This window comes from Salvelinus namaycush, chromosome 33 (genome assembly GCF_016432855.1).
Source record: "Salvelinus namaycush isolate Seneca chromosome 33, SaNama_1.0, whole genome shotgun sequence".
In the NCBI taxonomy this organism is placed as follows: Eukaryota; Metazoa; Chordata; class Actinopteri; order Salmoniformes; family Salmonidae; genus Salvelinus; species Salvelinus namaycush.
The window spans coordinates 21,512,179-21,526,955 of record NC_052339.1 but is presented as its reverse complement, the minus strand read 5'-3'; the positions used below and the strand labels follow the sequence as shown (position 1 = coordinate 21,526,955).

General features: G+C 45.8%; 1 protein-coding gene across 2 annotated transcripts in view; it reads left to right on the top strand.

Annotated features, from left to right (window-relative positions):
- LOC120027827 (ribosomal protein S6 kinase alpha-3-like) overlaps positions 1–14,777 on the top strand; it is a 28,105-nt gene that overhangs the window by 2,600 nt on the left and 10,728 nt on the right. For both annotated transcript variants that reach the window (XM_038972877.1, XM_038972876.1), the window contains exons 3-4: positions 13,174–13,290; positions 13,685–13,766. In XM_038972877.1, the coding sequence (XP_038828805.1) occupies positions 13,174–13,290; positions 13,685–13,766 (199 nt within the window). The remainder of the gene's footprint in view (positions 1–13,173; positions 13,291–13,684; positions 13,767–14,777) is intronic.

Genomic DNA, 14,777 nt, shown 5'->3' with positions numbered 1-14,777 from the left:
ATGGAAGTGTGTGTATCTGTGTGTTTGTGTGTCAGATCTGGGTCATTTATGTATGTCAAATTCTTTCACACACGTGATTTGGATTGCCTGATATGATGGAAACAATGGAATAGACCTAAAGAAGCTACGCCAAGAAAATCTCAAATAGTTTGTATTTGACCCTGTGTGTTGTAGTCCCTATGGAGAGTGTGTATGTGATGTATATTATACTTTGTGTGCGTGTGTGTGCGTGTGTGTGTGTCTGCGTGTGTGTGTGTGTCTGCGTGTGTGTGTGTGTGTGTGTGTGTGTGTGTGTGCATGCATGTGTCCGTGAGAGACAGAGAGAGAGGGATTGGCTGTGTCCAGCGCTCGCTGGCAGATGGTATTTAATCTTCTCAGGCCATCTGGACTGACTTTCTCTGGCGTCTTTAAACGCCCACGCACACACACACACACACACACACACACACACACACACACACACACACACACACACACACACACACACACACACACACACACACACACACACACACACACACACACACACACACACACACACACACTCTCCCCATCATATTTATTTGAACAGTGAAGCTAAAACTTTTATACTCTTTGTACTCCAGCATTTTGGATTTGAGATCAAATGTTTTATATGAGGTGACATTACAGAATGTCACCTTTTATTTTAGGGTATTTTCATACATTTCTAAATGGTAAACAGATGTGTAAACACTTTATGTATCTAGTCCCCCTATTTGAAGGTGTCATAACTATTTGGACAAATTCACTTATAGTGTAAATAATCATGAATGAATCGTAAATAATGATGAGTGAGAAAGTTAGAGGCATAAATATCATACCCCAGGAAGAGTAGCTGCTGCCTTGGCAGGAACTAATGGATCCCAGGTAGAGTAGCTGCTGCCTTGGCAGGAACTAATGGACCCCAGGAAGAGTAGCTGCTGCCTTGACAGGAACTAATGGACCCCAGGAAGAGTAGCTGCTGCCTTGGCAGGAACTAATGGACCCCAGGAAGAGTAGCTTCTGCCTTAGCAGGAACTAATGGGGATCCATAATAAACCCCAGGAAGAGTAGCTGCTGCCTTGGCAGGAACTAATGGGGATCCATAATAAACCCCAGGAAGAGTAGCTGCTGCCTTGGCAGGAACTAATGGGGATCCATAATAAACCCCAGGTAGAGTAGCTACTGCCTTGGCAGGAACTAATGGGGATCCCTAATAAATACATAATACCAAAAATGTCAAATGAGCCTGTCCCAAAAGCAAGAACCTGCCATATGTATGCTCATCACTTCCCTGGGGATGACGCAATGCACACACTCTCTGTCTATATTCTTTTTCATTTCATTGTGCAACACAGTACTGAGAGAGGGGGGGGGGGGTAAAGGGGGAGCTAGCTAGGGAGGTGGACCTATTGATTGAGAGAGAGGGGTAAAGGGAGAGCTGGCTAGGGAGGTGGACGTATTGATTGATAGAGAGGGTGAGGTGAAGCTAGAGAGAGAGAGATGTCCCCCATCTGGTTGCTGTCAGTATTACATGGTACAGTCCTCTGAAGGGCAGGGTCACTGGACTAGCGCACTCGTGTGTGTGTGTGTGTGTGTGTGTAAATGTTCAAGTATGGGTGTGTTGGTCCGCACATTCTGGGACAGCCGGCATTGGGCTCTTCATGAGAGTGAAGCATTGTGGGATTGTTACCGGCATTGGGCTCTTCATGAGAGTGAAGCATTGTGGGATTGTTATTGTGAGGTCACAAGGTGATGATGCAATCTCTGTATCAGGCGCCACACTTCCTGAATGGAACACTCTCTAAGAACAATTATATTGCATGCACACACACGGTCAGAGGGGTTTTCTAGGAGTTTCCCTCAGACACTTTTTATCGAGAGAAGAGGGAGGAGAAAGAGAGGGAGGAGAGTTATGAGAGAGACACAGGAAGGGAGGGACAGGGGAGAGAAGAGAGGAAAGGGAGAGAAAAAGAGGGAGGAGACGGATGCAGAGAAAGAAGGAGAGGGCAAAGGAGGAAGTGAGGGGCTACAGGCCAAACAGAGCCCCACCCAGGGATCCCCCCTGTCCCCCAGAGCCCCACCCAGGGATCCCCTTGTCCCCCAGAGCCAGATATCTACTGAACCACTCCATCTGAATCAACATGACCTTGTCACAGTCACACTCTGGGCCTGTATTCATTAAGCGTCTCAGAGTGAGAGTGCTGATCCACGTTCATATACTTATGATCTGAAGGACAAAACTGATCCCAGCAGAACTCCTACTCTAAGACGCTTTGAGAATACGGGTCTTGTTCCCCTACAAATTCTGCCTTTAAGAAAAATCAGACTGTTTAAATTTAGAGCGTAATTCTTATACTCCCTCTTTCTTCCTCAAGTGGTGATAGAGGGATGTCTGTTGTCATGGAGATGCAGGGAGATTCCGTTTCTGTACCGAATCAGGAAGTTAACCTCTAGACAGGGAACACATAGACACACAAAACACCAGTAATGGCTCGTGTTTAAATCAAATCCAATTGTATTTTTCACATGCTTCGTAAATACCAGGTGTAGACTAACAGTAAAATGCTTACTTACAGGCCCTTCCCAACAATGTAGAGAGAAAGTAATAATAAATACACAATGAGTAATAATAACTTGGCTACATACACAGGGTACCAGTACAGAGTGGATGTGCAGGGGTACGAGGTCATTGAGGTAGATATGTACTTATAACTAGGAATAAAGTGACTAGGCAACAGGATAGATAATTAACAGTAGCAGCAGAATCTGTGATGAGTCAAAAAAGTTAGTGCAAAAAGGGTCAATGCAGATAGTCCTGGTAGCTATTGATAACTATTTAACTAACTATTTAGCAGTCTAATGGCTTGGTGGTAGAAGCTTTTCAGAATCCTGTTGGTTCCAGACTTGGTGCATCGGTACCGCTTGCCATGCGGTACCAGAGAGAACAGTCTATGACTTGGGTGGCTGGAGTATTCAACAATTTTAGCGTCTTCCTCTGACACCACCTGGTATCAAAGTCCTGGATTGCAGAGAGATTGGCCCCAGTCATGTACTGGGCCTTACGCATTACCCTCTGCAGCGCCTTGCGGTCAGATGCCAAGCAGTTGCCATACCAAGTGGTGATGCAGCCAGTCAAGATGCTCTCAATGGTGCAGCTGTATAACTTTTTGAGGATCTGAGGGCCCATTCCAAATCTTTTCAGCCTTCTGAAGGGGAAGAGGCGTTGTCGTGCCCTCTTCACGACTCTGTTGGTGTGTGTGGACCATGATAGATCCTTAAGGAAGATGTTGTTGCATCACACTGCCAGGTCCCTGACCTCCTCCCTAAAGGCTGTCTTATCATCGTCGGTAATCAGGCCTACCACCAGCATACTTAATGATGGTGTTGGAGTTGTGCACAGCCACGCAGTCATGGTTGAACAGGGCGTACAGGAGGGGACTAAGCATGCACCCCTGCGGGGCCACTGTGTCAAGAGTCAGTGTGGCGGATGTGTTGTTGCCTATCCTCACCACCTGGGGGTGGCCAGTCAGGAAGTCCAGGAACCAGTTGCAGAGGGAGGTGTTTAGTCCCAGTGTCCTTAGCTTAGTGATGAGCTTGGAGGGCACTATGGTGTTGAACGCTGAGCTGTAGTCAATGAACAGCATTCTCATATAGGTGTTCCTCTTGTCCAGGTGGGAGAGGGCAGTGCAATAGAGATTGCGTCATCTGTGGATCTGTTGAGGCAGTATGCGAATTGGGGTGGGTCCAGGGTGTCTGGGATGATGTTGTTGATGTGAGCCATGACCAGCATTTCAAAGCATTTCATGGCTACAGATGTGGGTGCTACGGGGCGATAGCCATTTAGAAAAGTTACCTGGCGTTCTTGGGCACAGGGACTATGGTGGTCTGCTTGAAACATGTAGGTATTACAGACTGGGTCAGGGAAATGTTGAAAATGTCAGTGAAGACACTTGCCAGCTGGTCAGCGCATGCTCTGAGTACGCGTCCTGGTAATTTGTCTGGCACTGTAGCATTGTGAATGTTAAAGTGTTTAAAGGTCTTACTCAAATCAGCTACGGAGAGCGTGATGTCACAGTCGTCCGGAACAGCTGGTGCTCTCATGCACGGTTCAGTGTTGTTTGCCTCGAAGCGAGCATGGAAGGCATTTAGCTTGTCTGGTAGGCTTGCGTCATTGGGCAGCTCTCGGCTGGGTTTCCCTTTGTAATCCGTATTTTTTAAATGTATTTATTTCACCTTTATTTAACCAGGTAGGCCAGTTGAGAACAAGTTCTCATTTACAACTGCGACCTGGCCAAGATAAAGCAAAGCAGTGCGACACAAACAACACAGAGTTACGCATGGGATTAACAAAGGTACAGTTAATAACACAATAGAAAAGTCTATATACAGTGTGTGCAAATGTAGTAAGATTAGGGAGATAAGGCAATAAATAGGCCATAGTGGCAAAATAATTACAATTTAGCAATTAAACACTGGAGTGATAGATGTGCAGAAGATGAATGTGCAAGTAGAGATACTGGGGTGCAAAGGAGCAAAAAAATGTATAACAATATGGGGATGAGGTAGTTGGGTGGGCTATTTACAGTTGGGCTATGTATAGGTGCAATGATCGGAAAGCTGCTCTGACAGCTGATGCGACAGCTGATGCTTAAAGTTAGTGAGGGAGATATAAGACTCCAGCTTCAGTGATTTTTGCAATTAGTTCCAGTCATTGTCAGCAGAGAACTGGAAGGAAAGGCGGCCAAAGGAGGAGTTGGCTTTGGGGATGATCAGTGAAATATACCTGCTGGAGCAAATACAATAGTTTGCAAGCCCTGCCACATCTGACGAGCGTAGTAGTAGTAGATCTTAGTCCTGTATTGATGCTTTGCCTGTTTGATGGCTTGCCGTAGGTCGTAGCAGGATTTCTTATAAGCATCCGGATTAGTGTCCAGCTCCTTAAAAGCGGCAGCTCTAGCCTTTCGCTCATTGCGGATGTTGCCTGTAATCCATGGCTTCTGGTTGGGATATGTACGTACGGTCACTGTGGGGGATGAATTCGTCGATGAATCGCGGAACATATTACAGTCTGTGCTAGTGAAACATACAATTTACATACAGTATACAGTTTACAGACCATTTATATATTTTGAGTATCTTCATGGGCGTTGTGTAGGATTTTATGTTTTATCTATTGGAACGCCATATCTTCGTGTGTGTCTGTGTGGATGTGGGTGTGTTTGTGTGAGGTAGTGGAAACCCTCTGAGGAATGATGTGTGTGTTCCTGTGCAGATGTGGTTGCCAGGGGAGCAAGGACAGGACATGCTCTAATCACCACGGTGACCAGCAGCTGTAGGCTTTTCCTGGGCAGACCTTCCTCGTGTGTGTGTGTGTGTGTGTTTAGACTCCTATGCGTTCCTCTCTGTCCATTCTCAAACTCAGTGGCCTGTGAATGCTTGGGTATGTGTTTCTATCTGTCGTCGTTTGTGGATGTGGGTGTGTGATATGAGGACAATGCTGAAGATGCTTTTGTCTTGGATCAGACACAACCATATACGGGTAGGGCTCTGATAACACGCACACGCAAACACACACACACACACGGTTAGCGTTTGCTTTCTCATACTGACTGTGTTAGTTTCCCAAACAATCACATTCAGTGTTTCTTTCTTTGGGTGAGGGCAAACATTCTTATTCTCTGTTAAGACAAAGGCATGTGTGTATGTGTGTATTTGTGTGTGTGTGTGTGTGTGTGTGATATAATTACGAGGCTTGCTCTGACCTAAGAAGCGCTGCTGGCAACAGATGAAGCGTTGAGATTTCTCTAACGAGAGAGCCCGAGAGAGACCGAGAGACAGAGAGAGAGAGAGAAAGAGAGAGAGAGCCCGAGAGAGAGAGAGAAAGAGAGAGAGACAGAGAGAGAGAGAGAGAGAGACAGACAGAGAGAGAGACAGACAGAGCGACAGAGAGAGAGAGAGAAAGAGAGAGAGAGACAGAGAGAGAGAGAGAGAGACAGAGAGAGAGAGAGAGAAAGAGAGAGAGACAGAGAGAGAGAGAGAGAGACAGACAGAGAGAGAGACAGACAGAGAGAGAGACAGACAGAGCGAAAGAGAGAGAGAGAGCGAGAGAGCGAGAGAGAGAGAGAGAGAGAGAGCGATCAGACTGACAAGACTAAGAACAATAGAGCCAGTGTAGATCACTGCACTGTGGGGTTCCCCCTCTTTTCTTTCTTTCTCTTGCTCTCGCTCTCTCCCTCTGTCACTCTCACTCAGTCTATTTCTTTATCACACTCTCTCTGTCTTTTCTCTCTCTCTGTCCTGCTGTTAAATTCTGTGTTCCATTTCTTGCACAGATCTGTGAATAGTAGTTGTATTGAACATGGTGGAGTCTCCACTCAGTCAGAATAGAAGGTATATTGAACATGGTGCAGTCTCCACTCAGTCAGAATAGAAGGTATATTGAACATGGTGGAGTCTCCACTCAGTCAGAATAGAAGGTGTATTGAACATGGTGGAGTCTCCACTCAGTCAGAATAGAAGGTATATTGAACATGGTGGAGTCTCCACTCAGTCAGAATAGAAGGTGTATTGAACATGGTGGAGTCTCCACTCAGTCAGAATAGAAGGTGTATTGAACATGTTGGAGTCTCCACTCAGTCAGAATAGAAGGGGGCCAAGCAGGCAGAGATTGAATTCTAATTCAGATAAATTCAGTTCCTGAATAAATTATGCTGCCCTATCCTTTCTCTGCTCCTCATCATCAATACTTAATAATCTCTCTCACTTTCTCGCCGCCTTTCTGATTGGTTGTTAGTTAACCTATCGCTGTCTGTAGAGCGCCTCATGACCAGTTACCAAAGGTGTGTGTGTGTGTTATGAGACGGTGTCCTAAGGCCTAGCCTAGCGGATGTATTATGTTCTGCTAACCTAGGCCCAAGTATGCGCATCAATCAGCCCTCTGTGTGTGAGTGTGTGTGTGTGTGTGTGTGTCCTCACTTGTATGTGCACTGTTAGTTTGGTTGCATAAGTGGTTTAGGGACACAGATTGCCTGGAATTCCTCTCTCACAGTCCATGGAAGCCACTGCCACACAGAGACTTAGAGCCTAATACACGCATGCACGTATGAACGCACATACACAGACACACGCACACACAGACACACGCACCCATGGAGGTTTAATACAGAAAGACCAGCTCCAGAGCTGTTAATGCTCTAGTACTATTGTAGTACTATTGCAGTAATATTGTAGTACTACTTATCAGTCTATTCTTCTACACACTGTATTCAGTACAGTAATGTATTTAGTATCTTCGCTAGTCTCACTGTTCAAGGGAAGAAAGTGTGGTTTAGAACTAGTAGGTTAGACTGTCTCAGACTGAGCTGTTTAGTTGTAGAGGTCTGTCCCCCCAGAGGAACCTCGGGAGTCATTGTTCTTGTTGTGTGGGGACAATTAGTGAGGTTGCACTCATGGGGAAGGTGATAGGCCTTGCACAACAGCTGTCTGTAATCCCATCTACGCTGTCATATTCTGAGACACGTGTGTGTGCATTCTTTGCGGTACGTGGTAGTCAGGCATTGGTCCGCGTGTATGGCGCGCGCGCGTGTGTGTGTGTGTGTGTGTGTGTGTGTGTGTGTGTGTGTGTGTGTGTGTGTGTGTGTGTGTGTGTGTGTGTGTGTGTGTGTGTGTGTGTGTGTGTGTGTTTCATGGGAATCTCCAGATCACATGTTGGAAGCTAAGGGTAGGAGGTTACGGAGGGGTTTAGGGGGGATCCCAGTTTGGATCTCTGGTGTTCCCCCTGACTGAGTCACACACACACCTCCCTCACATACACTCCAACATGCTCCCTCTTCTTCACTCTTATTTTCACTCACTCTACCTCTGTCTTACACACACACACATCCAGTGCATAGCTGTCCGAAGGACAGTGTGTGATTAGGTATGACTGAGGCCAAAGCAGTGTGTGTGTCGCTGGGTGTTCTGACTAGCAGACTCAAGGCCCTAGGATGTCTACTGATCCAAAACTTTACCGGAGACCTTACCAGGAACTGCACCAGAAACTTTACCGGGAAGGAGCGGGACTGGGGTTTGTTTACCAGGGCAGGATGCGGGTGTTCCGAAACCCAGGGGGCTGTAAGTACAGGACTGTGTGTGCGGGTACAGTAACGCTATCCTGGAGTGTGTGTGTCAGGTTGCCACTATCTGTCCTAAAGCTGACAAGTACTAAAACTTGCCTCTGTACTATGTGTGTATTTGTGTGTTTGTGTATGTGTGTGGCTTTCAGAATTGGCTGTAGAATATTCCATGGAAGATAGAGAACATTCCAGCTAAAATTGTAATTTTGTATTTGTGATGCTGCTGTTCTCTGTGTAGTTCTTTCTCTCTGATCTCATCTACAGGCTTCTGTTCCTTACAATGATGCTTGATTAGATCTCATCACTTCATTAGTTGAATTAATGTCATTAAATGAATAGGCCCATGCAGCCACAGTGGGATTGAGTTATAGTGATCTGGGAAGGCTGTAATAGACTTTCTCTTTAGTTTAACCACACGCGCACACACACACACACACACACACACACACACACACACACACACACACACACACACACACACACACACACACACACACACACACACACACACACACACACACACACACACACACACACACACACACACACACTGTTTGTGGTGGTATTAAACAGTAATGGTGTGGTGTGGTTGTAGAAGAGGAGAGGGGTTGTCTGTCTGTCTGTCTGTCTGTCTGTCTGTCTGTCTGTCTGTCTGTCTGTCTGTCTGTCTGTCTGTCTGTCTGTCTGTCTGTCTGTCTGTCTGTCTGTCTGTCTGTCTGTCTGTCTGTGTGTGTGTGTGTGTGTGTGTGTGTCTGTGTATGTTGAGCGCTGGTGTTGCTGACCTAGATGCAGCGCTCCTAGTGGCCGGTGATTTTATTGCAGGAAAACTAAAATCACCTTTGCAACTAGAGGCGAAAAAACTCTAGCGCACCATTACTCCACACACAGAAACACATACAAACCTCTAGCTAACCATTACTCCACACACAGAAACACATACAAACCTCTAGCTAACCATTACTCCACACACAGAAACACATACAAACCTCTAGCTAACCATTACTCCACACACAGAAACACATACAAACCTCTAGCTAACCATTACTCCACACACAGAAACACATACAAACCTCTAGCTAACCATTACTCCACACACAGAAACACATACAAACCTCTAGCTAACCATTACTCCACACACAGAAACACATACAAACCTCTAGCTAACCATTACTCCACACACAGAAACACATACAAACCTCTAGCTAACCATTACTCCACACACAGAAACACATACAAACCTCTAGCTAACCATTACTCCACATACAAACCTCTAGCTAACCATTACTCCACACACAGAAACACATACAAACCTCTAGCTAACCATTACTCCACACACAGAAACACATACAAACCTCTAGCTAACCATTACTCCACACACAGAAACACATACAAACCTCTAGCTAACCATTACTCCACACACAGAAACACATACAAACCTCTAGCTAACCATTACTCCACATACAAACCTCTAGCTAACCATTACTCCACACACAGAAACACATACAAACCTCTAGCTAACCATTACTCCACACACAGAAACACATACAAACCTCTAGCTAACCATTACTCCACATACAAACCTCTAGCTAACCATTACTCCACACACAGAAACACATACAAACCTCTAGCTAACCATTACTCCACACACAGAAACACAGAAAAAGCTCTCCCTCGCCCTCCATTTGGAAAATCTGACCATAACTGTCTTCCTGCTTACAAGCAAAAATTCAAACAGGAAGTACCAGTGACACATTCAATAGGGAAGTGGTCTGATGAAGCGGATGCTATGCTACAGGACTGTTTAGCTAGCACAGACTGGAATATGTTTCGGGATTCATCCGATGGCATTGAGGAGTTTGTCACATCAGTCAACGGCTTCATTAATAAGTGCATCGACGTCGTTGTCCCCACAGTGACCGTACGTACATATCTCAACCGGAAGCCATGGATTACAGGCAACATCCACACTGAGCTAAAGGCTGGAGCTGCCGCTTTCAAGGAGCGGGACACTAATCCGGATGCTTATAAGAAATCCTGCTATGCCCTCCAACGAACCATCAAACAGGCAAAGCTTCAATACAGGACCAAGATCGACTCCTACTACACCGGCTCTGAAGCTCGTTGGATGTGGCAGGGCTTGCAAACTATCACAGATTACAAATCAAATTGTATTTGTTACATGCACCGAATACAACAGGTGTAGACCTTACCGTGAAATGCTTACTTACAAGCCCTTAACCAACACTGCAGTTCAAGAAATAGAGTTAAGAAAGTAATTTTTTAAATAAAAAGTAATGAGGCTAAATACAGGGGGTACCAGTACCGAGTCAATGTGCGGGGGCACAGGTTAGTCGAGGTAATTTGTACATGTAAGCAGGGGTAAAGTGACTATGCATAGATAATAAACAGTGAGTAGCAGCAGTGTAAAAACAAAGGGTGGGGGGTGTCAATGTAAATAGTCTGGGTGACCATTTAATTAATTGTTCAGCATTTTTATGGCTTGGGGGTAGAGCCTTTTGGACATTGTCTACAAAGGGAAATCCAGCCTCGAGCTGCCCAGTGACACAGTGACACAAGCCTACCAGACGAGCTCAATGCCTTCTATGCTCGCTTCGAAGCAACACAAAACCATGCATGAGAGCACCAGCTGTTCCGGACAACTGTGTGATCATGCCGATGTGAGTAAGACCTTAACATTCACAAGGCCGCAGGACCAAACTGATTACCAGGTGCATACGCAGAGCATTGACTCTCTTGCACTGGCTCCATGCACTCACTGAACACACACACACATACACACACACACACACACACACACACACACACACGCGCACACACACACACACACACACACACACACACACACACACACACACACACACACACACACACACACACACACACACACACACACACACACACACACACACACACACACACAGAGAAGCTAAGCAGGGTTGGTCCTGGTCGGTCCCTGGATGGGAGACCAGATTCTGCTAGAAGTGATGTAGGAGGTACTCTTTCCTCTTGTCCCCCCCCCCCAAAAAAATATATCCCAATGCCCCAGGGCAGTGATTGGGGACATTGCCCTGTGTAGGGTGCAGTCTTTGTGTAAAAGCATGTAAAAGCACTACATACGCTCACACACACACAAATGCATAATGATGCCACAGACACACATTTTGTTGACACACTTTCTCACTCTTCACATACACTGCTGCTACTCTGTTTATTAAATATCCTGATTGCCTAGTCACTTTTTACCCATACCTACATGTACATATTACCTCAACTACCTCTAACTCTGCACATTGACTCAGTACCAGTACTCCTTGTATATAGTCTCATTATTGTTATTTTGTGTTACAATTTCCTTTTTTTATTTAGTAAATGTTTCTTTGTTTTTAACTATGTATTGTTGGGAAAGGGCTCGTAAGTAAGCATTTCATGGTAAAGTCTACACCTGTTGTATTCGGTGCATGTGACAAATAAAATTGGATTTGATTTGAGCTGTACATTTTTATCCTGTGATTAAGAGGTGCTACATGAGCAACCTGTCGCCTCTCTCTGATCCTCCATCTGCGGTGTGATTCACACACACACTCACTCACTCACACACACACACACAGACACACACACTTCAAACAGACGGAAATATCTCAACACAGTGTGTGTCCAACTGAAACTCCCCTACTACATATCCAGGTGGCACTGATACTCATCACGTAAACATAGCTACACTAGCATGATATATATCTATGTTCAGTATATGACAAGGTCTATACGGAAGTCCATAAGGGTGCTATAATGTACATACTATATACACTGAGTGCACAAAACATTAGGAAAACCTGCTCTATCCATGGCATAGACTGACCAGGTGAATCCAGGTGAAATCTCTGATCCCATATTGATGTCACTTGTTAAATCCACTTCAATCAGTGTAGATGAAGGGGAGGAGACAGGTCAAAAAATATTTTTAAGCCTTGAGACAATTCAGACATGGATTGGGTATGTGTGCCATTCAGAGAGTGAGTGCTTTCGATATCCTTGTGGAGTCCATGCCCCAACGAATTGAGTCTGTTCTGAGGGGAAAAGGCGGTGCAACTCAATATTAGGAAGGTGTTCCTAATGTTTTGTACACTAGGTGTATGCTATAATGTACATAATGTATGTTGAAAATGTTCATATGAGTGTTATATATGTTCATATGAGTGTTATAAATACTTTTGGCTGTATATGAGCTCCATCCTGTTAGTGAGGTCTGGTGATGTGTACAAATTTGCATACATAAGTGTGAAATTCCATATTTGGGCTTTGATGACATGAGCTGTGAAACAGGAGGGGGTGGAGCGGAGTTGGAGGGTGAGGGATAGGTGGAGAGTGATATCACATCTCTTTCCTACTCTTGGTGTGTCACTCTTCCTCCTCTTCCTCCTCTCTCTCTCACTCTCTCGCTTTCATGGAGAAAGAGCAAGGTGGAGAGAAGGACAGAGCAAAACTGAGAGCGATGAAGAGGAGCTAGAATGAGTGATGGAGAGGAGACACACACACACACACACACACACACACACACACACACACACACACACACACACACACACACACACACACACACACACACACACACACACACACACACACACACACACACAGTGAGAAGTCATTAGTCACTGGGAGGTATCAGGAGGATTGGGGGTGGCACCATGGCAACTGCTTGGTTAGCTGTCCGTTGTTGGTTTAGTGTGTGTGGAAGTTTATTTTGGAGTGTTGTGTGTGTATAACCTGTGTGTGGAAGTTTATTTTGGAGTGTTGTGTGTGTGTATAACCTGTGTGTGGAAGTTTAATTTGGAGTGTTGTGTGTGTGTATAACCTGTGTGTGGAAGTTTAATTTGGAGTGTTGTGTGTAACCTGTGTGTGGAAGTTTAATTTGGAGTGTTGTGTGTGTATAACCTGTGTGTGGAAGTTTAATTTGGAGTGTTGTGTGTGTAACCTGTGTGTGGAAGTTTAATTTGGAATGTTGTGTGTGTGTGTAACCTGTGTGTCTGTTCAACAGGAGGATGAGAGTGTCAATGAGATCAACATCACCAACCATACCAAGGAGGGGTCAGAGAAGGGTGACCCTCGACAGTTTGAGCTCCGCAAGGTCCTAGGACAAGGCTCATTCGGAAAGGTGTGTGTGTGTGTGTGTGTGTGTGTGTGTGCCTGTGTATATGTGTGTCATTAGCGTTTGATTTCTCATCTTCCACTGATGTCTCGATTAGTTATCCTAATGACAGAGAGTTGCTATAACAACCACATGGTAAGGGCCCTTCATACCTTGTCATCTTTATGAATTAACGATTGTGTGTGTGTGTCTGTGTGTGTGTGTGTTGATGTGTTTGTCGTTCATCTTTCACCTTTTTTTCCCGGTGCTGATTGCCACACACACAAAAATACTGTAGAATATATGTTTTCTTGTGTGTGTGTGTGTGTGTGTGTGTGTGTGTGTGTGTGTGTGTGTGTGTGTGTGTGTGTGTGTGTGTGTGTGTGTGTGTGTGTGTGTGTGTGTGTGTGTGTGTGTGTAGGTGTTCCTGGTCAAGAAGACTACAGGTCCAGATACAGGACAGCTATACGCCATGAAGGTTCTGAAGAAAGCCACACTGAAAGGTAGGGGATGGAGAGAGAGTGAGGTGGAGAGAGAGGCGGGAGAGAAAGATAAATAAAGGAGGGATGGAGAGGTAGATGGAGGGAGGGGAGGTTTAGGGGGAGGGAGGGAGGGAGGGGAGGTAGACAGAAATGGAGAGAATGAGGGATGAAGGAGGGAGGGAGAGTTGTATGGAGGAGAGGAGGTAGAATGACAGAGAGGGGGAGAGAAAGAAAGATGGAGAAGGGGGGGTGAGTTGGACAGAGAGAGGGGAGGTACAGAGAGGAGGAGAGAGAGAGGACGGCTGGTGAGTTGGACAGAGAGAGGGGAGGTAGAGAGAGGAGGAGACAGAAGACGGCTGGTGAGTTGAACAGAGAGAGAGGAGGTCAGAGAGGAGGAGAGAGGGCGGCTGGTGAGTTGGACAGAGAGAGGGGAGGTAGAGAGAGGAGGAGACAGAAGACGGCTGGTGAGTTGAACAGAGAGAGAGGAGGTAGAGAGAGAACGGCTGGTGAGTTGGACAGAGAGAGGGGAGGTAGAGAGAGGAGGAGAGAGAGAGGACGGCTGGTGAGTCGGACAGTGAGTGGGGAGGTAGAGGGAGGAGGAGAGAGGACGACTGGTGAGTTGGACAGAGAGAAGGGAGGTAGAGGAGAGGTGTTTTCAGAGCAGAGAAAATCAACTCTGCTTTCCTGGAATCATGTCAGTGTGACGAACTATCAGGACTTCATATTAGAATGGCAAGCCGAACGGTTGGGCGTTGGAGTGGTGAAAAGTTCCACCTTTCATTTGAAGTTTGAGGTCAGCCAGTCCCTCCCTAAAAGTTTAGGTAATCATCACAAACCCCCATGAACCTCTAGGCCTGGGTCTCCCCCTCTATTGGAATAAAATGGCTCGTCATCCTGCGTAACATACATGAAAGCCATGTGTGTGAGAGGACTGCTTTATCTCAGAGAGAGCACCATCACCATCTGCTGGCTACAGACTGTACACACACCACATATTCACCTACAGTGGAGGGATTCTGCTTCTTCTCTCTC